The following is a 22,268-nucleotide window of genomic DNA, read 5'->3' as shown; positions in this document are numbered from 1 at the left end:
TAAACCTGGACCTATTATTATTAAATGTACGCTTCACCAAAGCCAATCAAAATGCAGAGGAGAGACCTTTAGTGTGTTTTATTTGGAGGAGGTGCTCATTAATGAGCACTTAACCCCCACATTGTCTTAAGGCTCAAAAATGATGTTTTTTTCATTTTAAAATTCAATGACTTTTCCTCAAATGACCCCAACATGAAAAAAAGTGAAACTTTACCTTTGTTCATATTTCCATGAAAGCTGTGCACCAACGGGGTAAAAATCTTGTCATAGGGGTCATTATTGACAACAATTATGACTGGTGTGTTGTAATGAAAATGAGTGGATTTCACTGATGAAGTGCAGTCTCTCTGCACTGTGAAGAGGGAAAACCTAGATATTCACAAAGTTTGTGATGAATGACAGGTTGTTTCTTCATGCAAAATAGATTTGTTGTTTAAAATTAAATCAAGCTGCTTTATTTTAGGGGTTTAGTAAAGGCGGTTCATTTTTTACCCTTAGGACAAGTGGATAGACATCTCCAAATGAAGCATTCTTGGCATCAAAACAAGTCAAAAGAATTTTTCATGTGCAAAACAAGACTTTCAAGGGAGTGATTTGACATCAGAAGAGTAAGTTAGTCATGGATTTATTTGTAGACTATTTGACTTTTAATACGACGGTTAGCTGGTGATTAGTGTGTTATTAGCTGGTTAACATTACTTGTTAGTGTTTGCCATGTTTGACATTCTGACATTGTGTCCCTGACTTGAAGGTTGGTCCCAAATGTGGATTAGACAGCAAATGGCATTTACGATAAAACTTAATTCATTAACTCTGGCTATTATTTGCTTACACCACTGAACTCAGGCTTTTTTGGGGGGGGACAGGCGTCTATATCGGACAGGCATTTATTTCCTTTCACACAAAAGCTGTTGCTCTGCAAAGATGGGAAATACAATTAGATTGATGATTCAAGCTGAAAAAGTTTGGGAACCTCTGAACTAGAGAAACAAAATTGTGGAAGTATTATGGAAATAGTTGGCCAAAGCGCTTGTTTGGTACCAACATCCCTCGCTCTTCAAAAAGAAAATCACTTATATAATTTAGCGGTTATCAGCTGGTCTGGCTTGCAGCCTCGTGCATTTGTGTCTCATCAAAAAACACTCCCGTGGTCAGCATAATATACACATGACATAAATTATAAAAATTAGAAACACTAAATCGGTACCATTCAATCTGGACTTTGATCTTACAGATAAAGTTAAACACTGCAATATTGCAGACTTACCTACAATAACAACAGGAGGTGGGCTTGTCTCAAGGCTTTGAGACAGGGCGTTGGATACAAAGACCCTATTGGAGGAGAGTATCTCATCAGGGATCATGTAGGCAGAGGCAAGGAAGTACTCTGTCGCAGCGAGGACGAGGCAGCCAAGCAGCAGGAAGGCATGCATCTTTCTCTGGACAAAAAAAAAACAAAAAACAATGCATACTAAGAATTAATGTTTGTTTTTGAAGTAAGAAGCTCCTTTTCCCAGCAGGAATTCAAAAACATGAAGTACATTAAGATTTGTTTCTGAATAAATTTAAGATAAAGGAAAAATGATTAAATTCGCAAGGTAGGTTTAATTATGATCATCTTATTACAAGGTTTGGTAACTGGTGTGAATTTCTTTTTCTACTCACAGGAAAAACAACAGCTGTCGGTTGGTCAGTTCATCACTGTGGTCCAGACAGAAATATCTCAACAACTATCGGATATTTTTCTCACAAATTTATTAGGCTTGGGTGGTATCATGGTATTGCAGTATACCAGGGTATTTAGAAATCCTGAAGGTAACTTTTTCAAAACAGTCATAAATACAGGTGCTCCTCTGTATGTAGTGCACAGCATGCACCAACAGAGCTCAGTCTGTGGTCTCTACTGGTGGAACAGGCAGCTGAGCTGAAAGAAACTGCGACACCTAGTGGTGTAGGGAGAAAAGTTACAGGACTGTAAACAGCTGGCGGCCAGCAGGCAGAAAGAGACTGTGGGGAATAACTTCCACTTCATTCAACTGAAATGTCATAAATTGATAAATGCAGTTTTTTTTTTGTTTTTTTTTATTCTTTCTTCAAGCTCTGCTTCCTCCAACATAATCGAGTGTGTAGAAATTTCTGCATAAAGCATTGTTTTACATTATATTACCAAAACCATAAAACTGAGGTATAAGTATTATTTTGTGTAACATGTTTTTGAATTTTCTGTTTGTTTTGTTTTTGTTTTTTTGTCTTTCTGTTGCTAATTCTGTTGTTTTTGTTATGTATAACCTTAACTTTGTAGTAAATGAGTTATTCATGAGTATATGATAAGTAAAAAAAGGTAGCTATAATACGCTGAAGCTTCAGCCACCACCTTACTAGTTTATATTTTTTGTTTTCCTGTATTTATTTCTTTTCATTAAATGCCTTTATATTATTCATACATGATTATGTTCATCCTCTTCAAAATTGTTATCAAGGACTGAAAAATAATTTGTGGTGGTGATGAATGAAAAAAAGAAAAGATGCATGCAAGGACTATACGCTTTCCTTTTTCTGGGCTTTACCAATGCATTTATTTATGAGGTATTAAAGAAATGATATTGTCTTTTCTTTTATTTTTTAAAAGGGCTAAAATGAGACATATGGCAGACTATGTCCACTAAGAAACTTAACATGATTCTGTTGCCGTACATGACATTTTGGAATCAACTGTATTAGATCTGAATCTAAGGAGACAGGAAACAGCAAACCTCCTTAGAGCAACTTCTGAGGCCCATGGGATGGTTTTTCGTCGGAAACTACATTCAGGACAGAGGAAGCCTTAGGCTGTCCTTTTGAAAGCAGTGGAAGCATCCAGCAAGAATCTTACACACATTGTTTATGTTAAACAGCACCTCAAACCACCTTGAAACATCTCCTGCCCGGCATCTGTCTCCACTTTGGAGCGATAAAAGAGGATCAGAGTGGCTGTTTTTCATGAGGTTTGACAACCACACTTTTGTGCATTGATCCGTTGCAAAGTGGAATGATTTCAAGAGGTGAAACAATGACCCAAAACTCAGCAGGGATATTAACAAGCAATAAAAAGTGTGCAGATGTGTTGACAAAATATGAAGTGTACAGTCTGGCTGCTCTGCTAATCAGATGCAAGATGCAGACAGTAAAATGGCGCAGGGCTGAGAAAATAAAATAAAATAAAATATCATTACAGTATTTTCACAGTGTGTTTAAATAATAAACACTGTGAAAGTCATATTAGATCAAAATAAGACACCTCAACCGACCTGCCAGATTCATGAAAGTTTTATCCTATAGAATATTAGTGCTTCGTAAAACTTTAAATCCCATTTCAACATAGTTGTAAATAGATTTAAAATACAATATTCACTACAGCTGCCTGATTCAGTCATGTTCAGCCATGACCACTGAAACTCTGTTGAAAAGGTAAACACTGTTTGCAGGAGCATGCTGTCATCAAGACAAAGTGATTATGAGCTTTATGGAAGACTTCAGAAGAAGCCCCCTGAGAATTAACACATTGATGATGAAAACATTAGCAGGTTTATTTCTGTTGCAGCCATCACACTAGCCGTCATTATTTCCAATCGAAGGCGACGTGGGCGTGTTATACCAGCAATTCTGGAAATCCAAGCCCCTTTAATGTGGGAGCGACCACGTCTTGGGGATTTCTGGGAGGCGATTGTCCACGATTTCACAGAGGAATTATGGATTCAAAACTGGATGATCCGCTCAGCTTTTGAAAAACTATGTGATGCAATAACACATCTTCTGCATCATGCCCAAGGGAATGTATAGCCAAAGCATCATGTGCCTTATAAAAGCAAGAAGCTTTCATTGCATTTTTGCAAAATATGGCTTTTTAAACACCACCTCATGGTAAGTAGTAAGTAAAGTTTTTCCAAATTGACGTATTTCCTTTACGTGTATTTTATATTCGCAATTTCAATTTGCGCAATATGAGGGTTAATGGAAACCCACCTACTCTCTGCGACCCCCGGCTGCACTGAGCAGAGGACAAATGTGATGCAGCTGCAAGTTGAGAATTATAAAATGATTTAATTATTGTGTTTCTGGTGTGAAAAGCACTGGACACTCTGGACTTCTGCTGTGGTGGAGATGTGGTGCTGAAGGGAGAGCTCCTGTGAAGAGCTGTTAACACACATCTGTGAAACGCTGCAGTGATCTTTGACAGATAAAGTCATCACCAGCGTTCAACATTAACCGTGGCCTCCACTAAACCTGGCATTGTAGTTAACTGGGCTTCTGGCAGGGGATCTGTGATGCCTTATCCGCAATCCATGGAGTTATTCTCCCAGTGGACCCTGAGGTACGCCTCCTCGGCAACCTTTTACGTTCTTACATCAGGCATTATCACATCAAGTTAACAGAAATTCTACTCACCATTGAGAAAAAATGCATTGCAATGAAATGGAAGTGAGATCTCCCATGTACTGTTGGACTGTGGCTCTCAGAAATGAACGGTTGGATTCTTCTAGAAAAGATCATTTACTCACTAAGGAATAAGATACATCTTTTTTTTTTGTAAAATATGGCATCCTTTCATTATCTACATGGAAAATCTCCCATCCCATATGATTGAATAATGCGCCCCCTACTTTTACCACACTGGTGTTATAATAGATCTAATTCTACCCTGTCTCTCATCCTGCTTCCTTTTTTACTATCATTCGTCTTTCCTCTTTTTTTTCCTTTTTATTGTATTGTTTTATTTAACTTTATTACTTAAATTTTCATGTAAGTTTTTTAAAAAAATTTTTAAAGTTTTTTTAAATAATGTGAAATGTAAATGGGTGTTTCTGTACTGTCCGTTTGTACATTTAAAAAAAAAAAAAAATAAATATATCCCAACTATGGCCTGATGGCCCGTGGCTACAAAAACAGTCACTCTGTGGCTGCAAAATACCATTTCTAGGTGGCACCCTGTGGAAACTAAGTTTCTTATTAAATGCACCTTTTTAGGCATCAATGTAGCTTTAAAAAAGCCAAGCTCACTTGAAAATGCCCATTTTAAACTAGCACCATCTCCTAATAAAAGTCATTCCACTGACTCACTCTAGCCTCGTTTAATCAAGGCTGACTCAAGGCTGACTCAAGGCAGGCTGCACAGCCTCGCTTTGTGCTCAGCCTGGCACACACACGAGGCCCAGATGAACAGCTGCACGGAAAGACAATCAAATGAGTCAAAAAGAGGGAAAAATTACGTTACACATTACAGGGTGTGGGGGCGGCCAGGGAGAAATGCTGACAGACTAAATTCGCAAATTATATAAGCCTACTTATTTTTCCTTTGTATTTGTTAAAAAATCAACAACTAGACAGGCTTAAGACAATGGTTATATTATCAGAAGCCTAGATGAATCCATGTGTTTTAAATGATCAAATAGGATTAAAACTGACATACACACAATGTATTCATAAATTGTAAGTAACATTTTTATATAGTGCTGAATCTTCTCTGCTAACTTGCTCATGGTGCAAATTTTAAACTAAATCACGTATTAAAATAACCAACATAAATCACCACATTCTGACAGACAAACTAAGAACACTAATAAAAATAACATTTGCATTTTGGAACATGAAACAGCTAAATTAAGTGCAAACCACAATCTACTCAGTCCATCACTAGGCATGATGGGAAATGAGACGCCACTACAACACAGGCTTCAGTCTAAAATCTGTGACCGTGAATAAACTTCTGTCTTTTACTGCCTTTTTAAGACCGTAAAAGTGGTGAATCATAATTTTCTGTAAACTTTATTTTTATTACGTTCTTGGTCACTAAATCAAACCCGTACAGTCATGTTTGGTCACATTGTGAGTGAAACATCTGAAACTGATCTCTCACTTCAACTCGTTAGACTTATCGAAATAATTATCCACCTCGATGAAATGACTCCCTGAAAGCTGCACGAGAAAGCTGATGTCAGTCCCGGTTTTAAAGGTGTTTTATTACTTTTGTTTTAAAACCTGTTGTTTTTATGAGGTGTTTGTTTCCTTGTAAAACATTTTGTGGCTGTTTAAAAAAAAAAAAAAAAAAAAAAAAACACAAATAAGGATTGTTGTTGTTGTTGTTGATTTTGAAAAAGCTGATTACGCCTCTCCAAAGCGCTTGGAAAGAAACTTTAAATGACAGTTACTTGAGACACCAGTCCAGTCTCTCAGCTTTGCATTTGATCTCTTGAACCTGTTTTGTCATGAATTTACTGTATTACATAATTTATGTTGCAATTAACCCTTGAAAACCTGAGAAAAATGGTTTGATGGCACTTGAAAACATCTTTCTCTGAAAGAAATGTCCCACAACTTTCAAAAAATTAGAGAAAGGTGACAAAAAAAAAAAAAAAACACCTGAAAATGTTTTGGGGTTTTTTTTTATAAAGGGGGTCAATTATTTTTGGATTCCATTTTTACTCCAGTTGTAACATCAAAGATGGTCAGACTGGGTTTGTCTGACCAGACTGAGACGAAACATCTGACATTCATTAGGTCGAAATTAATGCAAAGATCCTCTCTTGTACTTTGTCTGTTTGAAACACACACACACACACACACAGAGAGAAACATGTCTAGGAATCTGTGGTGGATATAAACACCCGAGTTAAACCCCTTGTTAAATCGATCTGCTCTGTTGAAGCCTGCTGGTTCCACTTTTGCACACAAGCTTGCATTATTTCCTTTTCTTTCTGTTTCTTTTTTTATGTTTTTTGTCTTTTTTTAATTCAGAAACAGCAGGAAAAAAACACGCTTAACTGTATTCAAAACAACTAAAATAAACATCTTAAAAAAATGTGAGTGAAATTAATAAAAAGTGCTTTTAACATGACTTTTTAAAAAAGTAGCTTATTAGAAATCAGAAACAATTTAAACTGTGATATTAGACAGTTGTTTTATAATGATAAACTTTACTTTTAATAGAAAAAAAAATGATCTGGATAAATTCTTACATTTAACAACCAACAAAAGACCACTTTGTTTTACCACCACAAATGTTTTATCATGGTACTGTTTTGTTCTGTTTTTTCCTTCTTTTTTTTTTAGATGATGATTTGGCTTCAAAATTTTCTGAGACCTAAAAAGACCACTGAAATTAAGATGCATTTTAAAGAAAGTACACACAAATGATCATACCTACTGAACTGAACTAAACTAAACTAAATGATAAAGTTTCATATTACTAGTTTTTGGGAGGGGGTTTGAGAGGAGGACATATGTACATCAGGGAAAAAAATATATATAACTGTGATATTAGACTTTTTTTATTATCATAAAACTTAACTGTTCTTACTTTTTAAAGAAAAAAAATCATGTCAGATAGCAATAAATAAATATTTCATCCATATTCCATTTAAAACTACTCACACAGGGAGGCTGGTTGTGTTTTCCGAGGGAAGCTTTACTTTAAGAAACTTCGTGCTCGTACAACCATGAAGAGTATTTCAGTCAGTGGAGTGAAATTGTGGAACAAGTTGGATGAGAAACTCAAACGATGCACAAACGTTTTAAGAAAGATGCACAAAAACACTATTTTAAAGAGGTATAAGAGTGAGGACAGACTCTGAAGGCGGTCGTGTCTGTTATGAACATAAATGACTGTTTCTAAACTGTTTATTGTGTGTTCGGTTGTGTGCAGGTGCATACACGCACACACACACACATACGTAGCTATGCAGATTATGTGTAGTATGAATAAGCCTGTGTGTGAATCCAGTGGGACATTTATGAATGTGTTTGCATATGTGTGTGTATATGGATACGTGTGTTTATGTTTGTGTGCATGTGAGTCTGTGTGTAAATATTCAAGTGTTACTGTTGCTCATTAGAATCTGTTTGAGTTGTTCGTATGGGTTATCATCCATTTTTCTTATTGTGATTTTGTCTATCTAAATTTGACAAAAATATTTTATGAAGTTACTGCAGACCCCCTCTTTTTTTAAATTTAATTTAATTTTCTTACATAAAATACAGGTTTTAAAATACACTGTGACCTGACAAGTCTGCAAATGTAGAAGTGCTCACTGATGGAGATCAAAACTAAATTGATAAAGTAAGTTGTTTTCTTAGTGCCTTTACAAAATCAACCCACATGACCGGGAGTTATTTTAGGATGGGTCACACTTTCACAGTTTCGCTTTGATTTTCTCAGTTAGATTTCTCTAAACGGCGACTCCTGTGTCGGTCTGGCTGTTAAAAGCTGAGATGATGCATTAATACGAGAAAGCTATTAGCTTTTGGCCCTGAGTTTGTAAAGAAGACCACAGTACTTTCATTTATAATATCCTGGATATAATTATTTTTTTAGAAAAAAAAGATAAACAATCATTTTTACAATAATAATCTATTATTATGAGTCAAATCTTTTTCGGGGAACTATAAAACAGTAGTCCATTTTAATTTTGTTATTGTTTTATGTTGTTCGCTGAATGAGAAATCTACTAAATCAGCTCTTTGGAGTGTTTTCTGATTGAGGTTGAGCTTTTTTTTCTGGTCACACATGTGGTCTGTCTGTCTTACTCGCAGAACATAATCATCCACTTTTCTTCATCACACATGTGCGTCTATAGCTGGTTTGCCATCACATGTGTTTTTGTGGTCCCAGTGGGCAATAACAGAGAGCAAGATACATTTTTTTGAAAAAATAAATATTTCGCCATAAATATTTGTGGTCCTAAAGAAGTTTAAAAATGTACTGTGACCTAACAAGACTGTATCCTGTGTCCTGATGGAGGACGGCGTCAGCAGCCGGATTATTCCAACGACACTGTTGCACAATCAAATATGAAAAATGTAGAAAAGTCCACAAAACTTAATGAAACCCTGATGCAAGAATCCTTTTTCCCCCACTGTTGATGCGTGTGATCCGCATGTTGTAAACACGTTTTGGGCAGGACACAGGGGACATCCAGAAAAAAAGTCATGAAAGAAGCAGGGGACTTTAATTTTGAAGAGGCGTTAGAACAGGACTGAAAGACGCAACACTTCTTCCAGTAAAGTATGGGGACCGTATGCAACCTCAGATGCTTACAATCTGCTAAAAACAGAAAGAAGAAGAACTAATGCGGCTCCACCTCCATAACTGACTGAAAATAATGAGCGGAGCCACAAGTGAGCATATGTGGACTGTGGGAGGAGCTGTGGAGGAGCGAGGAGGAGACTGTGGTGACACCTAAAGCTAAAGAATTCACGCTTATCTTTGAGCCTTTATAACATTTAAACATGTCAGTTGTAAAACAATTCACTATTCACACAGTTGTCATGAATGAATAAATTGGCTACAGAGACCAAAACCATTTTTTGCACCAGGCTGTAAATGTGTTTATTCCTGATGTAAAGTTGGGAAATTTCACATTGCGGTCTATTGGGGATTGACCTGCTCTTGGAGCCAGCATGGCTGTTAGAGGAAGTGCAGATTTTGGCACAGCTGTGCTGGATTCATTTTTTCAGCCTTGCTTGGCTTCAGCAGACGGTGCAGGGAGCTGCTGCTGCTGCTGCAGGAGGCCGAACAGGCAAACCTTTATACAGATCAAAACAGTGAGAGAATACGTTAACAAGAAGGTGGGATTCTAGTGTGTTAAATACAACAAAATATTTGGGCCACTGTTAAAAATAAGTCCTAATACTAAAAGAAAAAAAATGGCTGATTTGAGTCATGAGTGCATAGCCAGTCGTACAATTAGGGCGACTCCTCTCCAGTTTAATTTAACCGAAAGGCTCTGCTTAGTGTTCATCGTGTAAGACTACCTTTTTTCAGCCTCAACTCTAAAGGTTGAGTTACTGAGGGGGCTGCCGGTGAGGAAATGCACGGGGACTTCCTCTCAGTTTCTCTGTGACCTTTTTGATGTCCGTTGCAACAGCAGGACCACAACTGAACTCATCGCAGGGAGCATCTCTCATATCACTCTGCGATTCTTTAAAACCTGAGCAAATTAGCTTGGTTTCTTGCAAAAACACTGAAGGATGACAAGCAACTTTATATGAAATGGCCAAAAAACAAAAAAATCCCTGGAAAATTGTAAAGTAAAAAACAAACAAACAAACAAACAAACAACAAAAGAATTTTTCTCTAATTTTATTATTCCCACGTCACCTTTTCCTTTTTTTGGTTTTACCTTTTTCTTGCCAAGTTACTGTTTATGTGTTTTTAAAGAAACCAAACCAATTTTCTAAGGTTTCAGATGTCAAAATACTTGTGAAAGGCATCTAAACGCAGCACAAGAAAACTGATGAAGGCTCAGGTGTTAAAGGGTTAAAGGGGAGGTGTACCACATCATGTAGCTCCTGATTTTAACTTTAAGCAGGAGCAGCTTAAAACAATATAATATATGAATTTAGCATTAATCAAAATAACCTATTTATACAAAAGAAAAAAACACAGAATAAGATAATCTGCCAAATAAAATAAAACTTCACACAAACAAATCTAATCTTACAATATGTTATATACTTAGTTACATTCCAAAAAAAAAACTACTGACATTAATACAAACATTTAGCTTTTTTCAAACACATTTTTAACCCTCTGAAACCTGGATCGAGATCATTTTTCGTGTGCTGGTTCAGAAACCTTTCACAAACATTTAAACCATTAAGATATGAGCAACCTGGAAAAAGGCAATCAGCAATTTGGCATGAAATGTCCTGCAAATTGCAAATAAATTAGCAAAAGGTGACTAGAAATGTTTCTTTTTTTTGTAAAGCAAGAAAGAGAGTATCGTTATGATCAAATAAATAATGAAAAAGTCAGGAAAACTATACTTTTAATTGTTTTGCGCATGCGTCAGCGTTTTGCGTGTTTTGAGCGTACGGCCAGTTACTCTGTCATGAACTAACGTTTTTCTCTACTTTTAAAGCGACTTCTTATACTTCTTACTTTTAGACTGTGGTTGTTTTACCTTCATCTTTTAACGAGGTCGAAGATTTTAACCATCGCACGTTTGGGTCTTTAGTTTATCCGGCCTACCGGACTCTATGGACTAGCTTAGCAGGTTTGTTTTTAGCCTGGTGGCTAGAGCTAATGCTTCAGCTCCTGTGTAAACTTTTAAGCTTTTAAACTCACACAACTTCTGCGGACAAACTAACTGCCTTGGTGGCACAAACGCAGACGAACACAGACGACAAACTAAACAGAAGTGACCCGGAAAAATCCGGTTTTGTCCCTCTGTTTATCGCGAGCTTCTTAGCTAACCTAAGCTATGCTACATGGCTACCGCCATGTCCCTGAACCATCATCTCCAACTAAGGAAGCGGAAAAAAAAGATCGCTGACCTGTTGAATGATGTCCACCCGGCTCTCCGAGGAACTGAGGTAAGGGAAGTAACTGGACCAGTGTATGACCATCGCCCACGAGCAATGTCTCGGATCTCCTGTATTCAGCGGCTCTCAGGACACGGTGCCCTGGGATCCCACCGGTCATGACCATCCTTCTGCTCCACCCCGCGTCTCCAAGCGCTCATGGGCTGAGGTGGTTACCCGTGGCGATCTAGGACCTTGGCTGGAACCACCTGCCTCCTCCTACTCTCCAACCGCTTTGAGCTCTGTCGCGTATGCTGGTGCTCCAGGCGATGGTCAGGGTCTGAGCTCCCCTCCAGAGCTGCTGCACGTCCCGCCTCGGACCGACGCGGTGACCGCAGCTCACCACCCAGGAGACACTCCTCCACCGGTCCCACAGGTCCCTCCTCATCAGCGGGCACCAAGGCAGCCCGGCGCCCGCTGCGCACCGGTCTGTCATCTCCGCTGCAGCCTCCGGGTGGGCCCCACCGCTGCGCCGCTGGAGTCAGGACCAACAGCTGCCATCCCGGGCAGCGTCTTGACCACGCGTATGAGGCTGCTGAAGAACGCTGTCCGAAGACATCCGCGACCACCCATAGCAGCCGGGTTCCGGATACCCTCAGCAGGGCAGTGGCTGCCCCCGGCTCCAGCCGACACCACCCGGGTCCCTAACGGGTCTGATTTGACCAGTGTTCGTGCTGCGCTGGCAACAACAGCGCTCCTCCGCTGGGGCTTACCTGAAATTCCTCCGTGAGGCACGGAGCCCACAACCCGCTCTCCACCATCCATGGCCCAGTCACAGAAATGCGCTTTTCGGAGAGGCGCACCTGCCCCTCTGTGCTGGTGGTTGGGACCTCCATGGTCAGGCACGTGGCAGTGCATGGCGGCGGACCTTCTGCCACCCCTGGCGCACGCGGTCAAGGGCGTTGCATCCTCCGCTCTGCAGCTGAGTGCTCAGCATAGCTCAGCCTCTACACTGGTCCTGGAGGCCGGCATCAACGACCTAAATACCAGCAGTCGGAGCTTCTTAGCAGCGGAACCCACCCTAATTGACCACCTGCTGGACACGGGGAAGCGGTTAATTATCTCAGGCCGCTCCCCCCCCTCGTTACGGTGACGTCACCACCTCCGCCTTCGTCAGCTGCACGTGTGGTTGAAGGGATACTGCCTGGGAAAAGGTATCCCATTTGTTGACAACTTTGCAGCTTTTTTAAAGCAGGCCCCACCTTTTCAACACCACGGCCTCCACCCAAACAAGAATGGTTCACATCTTTTATCTGTGAACATTGACTTGACTATCCGTTCATGCTCCACACCCTCCTCCTGACTCACTAATGACACACGCACTTACAGACCCCCTGCCTCCCAATTACCTTCACCTCCACTGTCACCCACCACTATACAGGCGCAGGATAATATTCAGACAATCAAAACCAGAATTACAAACAACAGACAGGTAAGACCAGGGTCTGTTCATAGAAATAACTGTATTTTAAAATCCCCGAGTTGGGTGACAAGCACTGCGTCCAGTGCAGACACTAAAATAGCTGTCCTGAATATGCGCTCCCTTTTAAACAAATCATTTATTATAAATGATATTATTGTGAACAACGACTTAGACATCATTCTACTGACAGAGACATGGCTTGGCACTGATGCACCTGTCGTTCTCACTGAGCTTCCCCACCAAATTTTAACTTTTTATTTTCAACTCAGAGGGCAAAAAAGGCGGAACTGCTTCAATTACAAAAGATTACCATGTGCTCAAATGAAGTATTTTTAACAACTTCGTATCATTTGAGTATCATGCCTTCTGTTTTAACAACCCCATTCTTTGTAACAGATCTACAGACCACCCAGGTACTCATCATCTTTTATCAATGAATTTTCGAACTTTTTATCAATTATCTATAGTAAATACAATAGAATTTTAATAACTGGTGATTTTAACTTGCACATGGACAATTCCTCAGACACAGTGTCAGAATTTTTAAACCTTTTACACCCTAGATTTTAGACAGCATGTCACACAGCCAACTCACAGCAGGGGCGCACCCTGGACCTGGTCATAACTTATGGCCTGTCCATTTGGTGGGCCATCTGTTGTGGATCTGGCTGTGTCTGACCACTTTTGTGTGTTTTTACAGTCACCAGTTTTAATCAGCAGGAGGCCCGGTGAGATCAGTGAGAAAGCTACCTAACTTCTGAAGTGGCTGCAAAGTTTATCCAGTTTACAGAGCACTCCAGCAGATATTTTACCAGCACCATGTGATTTCATTGTTGACAGTTTTAACAATAAATTAAAGACAACACTGGACACAGTGGCCCCACTTCAATTGAAGACTGTTAAAACAAAACCTACACACGCCCTGGAGAAATATGAACATCAAAAAGCTGAAGAGAAACTGCAGGAGTGCTGAGAGGAGATGGCGAAAGTCAAAGTTAACAGTTCACTACGAAATATTCCGTGAACACCTCAAAACCTACAATAACACTGTCAAACGAGGCAAGAATTTCTCACTTTCAAAATTAATCAAGCGACCATAAAACCAACCCAAAATTCCTCTTCTCCACAATCGACCTTTTAACAAATGCAAATTTTAATAGACCCTCCAAGATACCAAGTGATGCCCTTTGTGAGGATTTTGCAGACCACTTCAGAAGTAAAATCAATGACATCAGATCGAGTCTTTTACCGCATCAGATTTTAAGTGTCTACTCACCCGGATCATTGATTTTACCGGAGGAAACACTGGAGAGTTTTTCCCTGGTAGATCACGAGGACACTTGGTGAGTTTTCTCCCAAGTAAAACCCACAACCTCTTAGACCCAATTCCACTCCATTTTTTAAAACGTTTCATGCATTCTTTGAGGAACAATTGATATACATGGTGAATTGCTCTCTTCAGACGGTGTCTTCCCCACCTCCTTTAAGCAGCGGTGGTGAAACCCCTTCTGAAGAAGAAACAATTAGATCTAACATTTTTAATAATTATCGACCTGTATCGAACTTACCATTCTTAAGTAAAATCTTGGAAAAACTTTGTGTTTAACCAAGTAAATGACTTTTAACCACAAATAACATTTTAGAGAGGTGTCAGTCTGGTTTTAGGATGAATCACAGTACGAGCTGGCCCTTGTAAAGATTTTAAATGACATCAGGCTCAACTTAGATAACCATAAAATCACTGTCTTGGTACTACTGGATCTAACATGCCGCCATTTGATACAGTAGACCATCACATTTTATTAAATAGACTGAGGAACCTGGTCGGCCTCTCTGGTACTGTTCTGAACTGGTTTCACTCCTACCTCACAGATCGACACTTCTTTGTAAGTATGGATACATGTTCCTCAGGAATCCATGAGATAAAGTGTGGGGTTCCCCAAGGGTCAATTTAGGCCCAACTCTTTTTAATCTGTACATGCTTCCCTTGAGGGCGTCATCAGGAATCCTGACATCAGCTTTCATGAATTATGCTGACGATACTCAACTGTACATCGCTGTGTCTCCTGATGACACAGGGCCTATTGATGCCCTTTTAACTGCATTTCAGACATAAATTCATGGATGGCAGCAAATTTCCTACAGCTCAACCAGGACAAAACAGAGGTTTTAGTCATCGGTCCTGAAGGCCAGAAGAGACTTTTACCAAAGTTACAGGCTTTTAGAACATCACAATCTGTAACAAATCTGGGTGTGATTTTGACTCTGAGCTTACTTTTATCCCACACATCAAAACACAAAACAAAAATTGGTTTTATCATCTAAAGAACATAGCCAGAGTCCGCCCGTTTCTCTCTCAGGCCAGCACGGAGGTACTGATGCATGCTTTTTATCTCTTGTCGTCTAGATTATTGTAATGCCCTGCTCTCTGGTCTTCCCAAAAAGAGCATTTCCAATTTACAACTATTGCAGAACTGGCCGCCACGAGTGCTGGCGAGGACCAGAGGCGGAGCATATTACACGGTTTAAAATCGCTTCATTGGCTCCCGGTGCGTTTTCAGGATTGATTTTAAGGTTCTTTTACTTGTTTTAAGTGTCTCAAAGGTCTTGGGCCTTCTTACCTAACTGAGCTGCTTTTACCTTATCAACCCTCGCGGACCCTGAGGTCCTCCGGCACTGGCCTTTTAACCATACCACAAGTTAGCTCTAAAAAGAAATGGGGAGGCGGCTTTCAGTTACTATGGCCCCGTCTGTGGAACAGCCTCCCGGAGAACCTCAGGATCTGAACAGTGTTGAGGTTTTAAAGAGGCTCAAGACCCATCTTTTCACTCAGGCTTTTAACTAACTAACTCACTATTTATTTATTTATTCTCCTTTTTTCTTTTATCTTATCCCACTGTTTTAGTCTCATTTATTTATCTATCTAATTATTAAGCAGTTATAACCTTTAATCTATTTTACTGTGCACTTGTATTCTTTGTCTTATTTTACTGTTTCAGTCCCTTACGTTCTTAGGTTTTATGTTCTTTACCTTATTTTATTGTGTTAGTTTTTAGCTCCAGTGTTTCCTCATCGGGGCCTACCGGACTGGGAGTGGTCTCTGGTCCACCATTGGGGGTGCTGTACCGTGGACTGTTTTGACCCGGGTGGCTGAGGAGCTCGGCATCTTGGTGCAGGCACTCCTGTCCGCCCAGGTTGGGATGGTCTCTCTGTGGCGGCGCCCAGTGTGCTGGACCGTGACCTCTCTCAGTGAGGTTAACCCCCAAAATGCTTCTCCTCACTCAGGTCTCAGTGCCTAGCCATGTCTCTTTAGTAACAATTGGTGTGTGTGTGTTGGTGTGTGTGTGCGTGTGTGGGTGGTAGGTGGATGTTCGGGTGCCTTTGCGAATATGTGTGGGAATATCTACATGATTGTGTGTGTGTTGTTGCGTACGTCTAGGTGGGGGTGGGAGGGTCAGGCTGTCTGTATTTTTCTTGATTTTCATTAATGTTTTTCATTTCTGTTATTGTTTTTAATCTCTGTGAGGCACTTTGTGTTACTCTTTGTATGAAAAGTGCCATACAAATAAAGATTTGATTTTTTTTTTGAATTATATTTTCAAAATTAGGTTGCAGAAAAAGAATACATTTATTATCATTATTGATTTTTATTTCAGCTTTTCTTTCAGGCTTTTTTTGTTTTTGCTCTTTTTCCTTTCTTCTTGTTGTATTTGTGTGCTAATTTTAGGTGATTTTTAGGTAACTTTACTAATTCATTGCTAAATTTTGGGAAACAACAGCTTGTTGCTGCTTGTCTTTCCATGTTTTTTTAAAAAAGAAATCAAGCCAATTTGTTTAGGTTTCAAAGGTTTAATGACAGTATTTACAGCATATTCGTTCATCATCATCATCATCATCATAAAACATGTTTTATATATGATGGCTTTATTATAAGCATGCTGTTTCAAAGTGGATAAAAATCATATCATTTGAAATCAAGTTTAAATGGCGTACGAAAATAATTAGGTGTGTTTCATTAACATTTTATTTAATGTTAAGTGTAATTGATATTTCCTGTCCCTGTATTATATAATTTGGTGTGTTTCTATTGCACTACAATAATTTTTCTTTAAAAAAAAAAATAATCTAGGAATTAGCACTTACAATTAAATAAAGCTGTAAATGCTACAATCTTTGCTTATGTAGCACAAAAAAAACAACACAAGTTAGGTAATAATCCCCCAAACGCACCAGAGCAAGGATCCAGATCTACTCTACGAGCATGAAAAGTGAGGCAGCTTTAACAGGAGCAAGAGATTTCTAGCAGATTTGTGGGGACGACTTCGGCATAATTCACCTGACAGCAGTTTTTACGGCTGTGTCACGTCTGTCATGTGACATCTGGGACTGCTCCACGCTACTCGCCTTTCATCCGTTTGTGCTTCCGCATGTACTCATAAATCATTATAATCACAGTTTTGGGGAAAAGGCACGTTCTCTAATTCCTTTAGCTTTTCACTTTAGAAAAAAGGTTCGTCAAACATTTCCTGATGTTTACTTGAAATGTAAAAACTTTAATAGAAACATTTTTTAAATAGATATATTAGAACTAAAGGTAATATCGGACTTCAGGGATCATGAGAACAACATGCCACAGTTTGTTTTTCTCTCATGTCGTCTGCACGGTGCCAACAAATTTCCATGGAGAAAATTTCAAAACTCTTCCATGATAGTTCAAGTGCCTATAAAATGTGAAAAAAATAAAATAAATCTTGCCCCTTTTTGCCTGGTGGTTTTCAACATTTCAGATTCAAACTATTCAAACATAATATCAGCTGGCAGGTACACATGGAGGTGGTAATAGTTGTCCTAATATTTTTAGGAACCCTTTATGAAAGTCTGTGTTTTGTTTTGTTTTTAAAAAAAAAAAAAAAAAATCATACATATTGAATAGGCCTCTTTTTTGACAAATTCAGTGTTTTTATCCTCCTGACGCTCAATCATCGCTCTGTTAGCTCTTTGGTTGTTTTATCTAACTAAACAATCATGAATCTTGAAATAATAATTCAAACTTAAAACAATAATATTTACAAAAAAGTTTGAGTGATGCTCACATGGTTCTCAAAAAACAGAAGCTCTTTGGATTCAATGACAAAAAATGACCAGAAAAAGAGGTAGAGGTTGGACTTGTTTTTTGTTTTTTTTTCTGGCACACTATTTAAAAAAATAAAAATAAAAATAAAAAAACAATAAAAGCTTTCAATCCATGGATTTATTAACTTTTGTATCTTTTGTATAACAGTGTGCCTTGGATTTTTTTAAATTTATTTTGCATAAAAAACAAATCCAATTTTAATTGTTTTCTCCAAAGAAATGGATGAAGTATTAAGATACGCTTACTGTCATTTTATTTATTCATTTATATTGCATTAATTGATGAAAATAATGTGACAAAAAGGAGTTGACTAAAAGTATATAGAAGAGGTGAACTGGACGCAAGAGATGTACACAGAAACATGGAACATACATACAGACGATAACATGAGGCAGTTATGGTGCAGGATGTTTTTTGGCAGAAGTCGAGGAGTGGAGATTATATATTAGATTATATCGGGTACATTTGGGTTTATGTGGGAAATGTGTGCATGCATGTCTTGATGTTTGTATGTGAGGCAGCTGTATGTGTCTGTGGTCACTGATTCTGCAGGTTTGTTTGTGGGGTTAGGAGCAGTAGAGAGAGAGAGAGAGAAAATGTGCCATTGTTAAAGTGGCATTAACCCTTTGAAACCTGAGCAAACTGCCTTGGTGTCATCAAAAAATATGACAAGAAGGCAATGAGCCCAAAAATTAGCAGTAATTAGTAAAACATTACAAGGAAATTACCTGAGAAAAAAATAAAGAAAAAGCAGTAAGAAAATTAAGGAAGTGCTGAACTTAAAATAATATTTCTTTCTTTGCATAATTTTAAATACACAATAATATGAATTATTAATATCATTTCCTAGACATTTACAAGTTTTTGATCAAATCTAATCATCTCCTCAGAGATCATTCTCAAGTCAATTTCTTGTCATCTTTCACAATTTTTTATTTATTTTTTTATTTCTAAAAAGCTCTTGCCAAGTTGTTCATTGCCTTTTTCCAGTTTTTTTTAAATGTTTTAAATTCTCAGGTCCCAGAGGTTCAAATGCTTGTGAAAGGCATCAGTGACGGTCCAGGTTCTGAAGGGTTAAAAATATCTTAAGTGATAAAAATATGTTTATGAAATAACCTATTGAAGCGCTATATTAATTTTATGACAGTCATCATTATAAACAACACGATATGGTATAATATCAAGGACTATTTTGATTAGTTTTGCAACGACGCGGTGAAGAGGAGCGAGGTCCGACCGGTGCAGAGGCAAACGGGAGACCACCTCCACCCGAAACCTCACGGCAACACAATCAAGTGCCCCACTGGGGCAGGAAGGGATATGTTACATCTATTTTATTCAATTTTCCTTTTTAAAAAAAAGGTCATCTTACACCCTTAAATTTGAGAATGCCTCACGATCCCACCAAAGCTGTAGCAGCTGCTAGCGGGAATCCAGATCCCCAGGATGGGAACCAGGGCTCAAGTGAATACTTAATTCGTATTCGTATTTTGAACTAACTCATGACAAACTTCAGTGTGTTCACAGTGATGAAAGAGACCGTGACACGGTGCGGCTCGCCGATGTGTTTAGCATTAATGTGTTCATAATGTTTTTGGACCACAACAGAGCCTCAGCACAGAGAAAGAACTCAAATCCGGCCTTGAAACACACACGATTCTTGTTTAGAAGATCAACTCTGTTGTTTTTGCTCATTTTATAGGATCCAGTGTCAAAAAGAACAATAAAATATTGCCAGATTTTTCGTTAAAACATTGACGGGGTTAATCGGGAAAACCTGGTTTCTTCTGGTACATTTCTCCAGCAGAAAGTCGAATTCTTGGCCTCGTATACGGTTTCCTATCACTTTTCCACGGAAAAAGCTTGGGGAGGTAACATATCACCAAGAAGCTGTGTAACAATGAATCCTTGTATTCCTAATAATTACATTCAGAGTCCAAATAGAAACAAATGCACTTACAGTTTAGCGCTCACACACACACGCACACACACACACACACACACACACACACACACACACTCAGGAGCAGGGTTTCGTTTTTTATCTCTGATACACTAAGATAAACAGAAATAATTCCAAAATTATTGCAAAACTGCTGCATGCTGGTTTAAGAGTAATTTTAAGATTATTCAGATTAAACCTTTGAAAACTCAGCAAACTAGCTTGATTTCTTTCAAAAATATGGGAGGAAGGCAATGAGCAACAAAAAAAAAAATTAGCAAAAAAAAAAAAGTTAAACAAATAAGAAAGATGCCTGAAAATAAGTTTGGGAAAAAAAAGAAAAATACAAGAAAATCATCAATTACAATAATTATGAACAATTTTTTTTTGAGAGATTTTTCTCCACTGTTTAAAAATGATTACATAAATCAGCTTCAATCAAAATATTAAGGTATTACAGTAAAATAATGAACAGACAAATTAAAACACTGAAAATCTCAGGTATAATTACAGTTTGAAGGATATTAATTTCTGTGGTGAAATTCACAGCAAAGGATACAAAGTATCCTTATTGCTACATGACAGACTGACTAATCTTTTTTTTCTGCAGCACAAAGAGTAACAAGAAGACGTACGTGTTTCACATCTGGATGTCGTTGAAAGGACGATTCCTCTGATCCCCTTCCTGAGATGCAGAATTCATTTTTAATGGGAGCTTAAGTTGCACTTTTTGCATCAAAACTAGTTCATAACAGAAACTTAAAAAAAAAAAAAGTTTTAATTCTCTGAGCCTGTTATATGCCGAAACATTTCTGAATGCTGCTGCTTTCTTAACTTTTTTTTTTCATGAAATCATCTCTGCAGGATTAGTGCCCCGAGGAGAGGCAGCAATCAGATTTCTGAGGAACGACTTCAACAAACCATCAAGTTGCTAATTAAAGCGATGGTTACCCAGAATTCCTCAAGATCATCACCATCACCTGACATATCTACCTCAGGCAGAATAGTTAATTATGGGGTAAAATACTGCTCAGTGGCTGTTATTGATAATAAAGCCATATCATTAATGTGACTGAGAGGAAATATCATGAACATAATCATGAACATCCTGTATTAACCACACGCTCTGGCACTCTTAAAGAAAAACTACCTCAGTTCTGTGCAAAAATATGAATAAGAAATCATACTGATTTATCATTTAGCAGCCTTTTCTGACATTGTATAGAATAAACTTGTTGGTTGCACCTATTTGGACTTTACTATATTTGCTTATTTCTTTGCTATATTTTTACACCTCATTGGCTTGTTTTTATTTTTTGAACCATTGTAATCAAGTATTTGCACCTCACTCATTGCTAGTTTTATATTTGGTTTTAAATGTGTAATATATTGTATTTTATATTTGCTATAAACTGCTTTTTACTGTGTTACACTGTAAAAGTTGATTTCATTTTGAAAAGAACTTTAGAAAGTGAGATTTACATTAAATGGTTCTTCTGATAAATTTGTGAGAATCTGTTCATGAAATACATTTTAGCTCATTTCTAACCTCCCACCTCATTGAATATAACACTGAATGATTTAAGTTGCATTTTTTTACCTCCTTGCATCTTTTTGTAACCAATCACAGTGCGGGATAAGCTCTTATTTTGTGCAACTGCACGTTCCTTTAAAGTTTCTGTGTGTGTTCATTTTATTTTACTGTTTTCCGTTTACTATGCTGAGGATGTTTGTATGTTTTCAAAAAAGTGTTTTTAAAAAAATGAAGAAACCAATTGCCTTGACAAATGTAAGTTAACATAACTTTTAGTCTTAATTTACTTCTACTTTATCTCTAATTGTTCCGTTTACTTAAAGTTATATTTACTTACTTTTCCGAAGTTGTTGTAACCTAACTATGATAAGTTTAATGAAATCAAACTTTCCCAGTTTAAACAAGTAAGCGTGGTCACTGTGCTATATGTATATCTGTTTTCTGCTGGTTGCAAACTAGCCAATATTTGTATTTAACAAAACAGAACTAGCAGATCTTCATCTTTATGACAATAGATTTAAGTCTTAAGTTTCTAACACTTAAAAAAAACAGTCATTTCAATTGTCATTTTTAAGTTGCAACAACTTCTCAAAATTAAGTAAACATTGCTAAAGTTATGTGTAGTTAAAGTTTAAACATAACAATTAGATACAAATGAAACATAAATGGAGATTTACAGTTATATTTGATTTCCTTTTTCAAAAGCAATTGTTTTCCAAGATTATTTTAGGTAAAATCAGCCTGTCAGTTTTTAAAATGTATGTTTGTCCTCACACACGTTTTACCTGCACTCGTCTAACTGTGTGTGACAGCTGCCGCACGGAAATTTTCCTCAAGATAAATAAATCTGATCTCATTTACAATGCATCCCTGTTAATGTTCATTTTTATGCAGCCTA

General features: G+C 37.9%; 1 protein-coding gene across 3 annotated transcripts in view; it reads right to left on the bottom strand.

The window, feature by feature from the left end:
* Positions 1–22,268, bottom strand: part of asip1 (agouti signaling protein 1) — a 63,192-nt gene that overhangs the window by 6,547 nt on the left and 34,377 nt on the right. For all 3 annotated transcript variants that reach the window (XM_042498478.2, XM_088070479.1, XM_042498487.2), the window contains one exon: positions 1,268–1,439. In XM_042498478.2, the coding sequence (XP_042354412.2) occupies positions 1,268–1,439 (172 nt within the window). The remainder of the gene's footprint in view (positions 1–1,267; positions 1,440–22,268) is intronic.

The sequence above is a fragment of the Plectropomus leopardus genome, chromosome 2 (assembly GCF_026936395.1).
Source record: "Plectropomus leopardus strain MGB_pleo_1.0 chromosome 2, ASM2693639v1, whole genome shotgun sequence".
Taxonomy (NCBI): domain Eukaryota; kingdom Metazoa; phylum Chordata; class Actinopteri; order Perciformes; family Serranidae; genus Plectropomus; species Plectropomus leopardus.
This window is presented reverse-complemented; position numbering and strand designations above follow the sequence as displayed.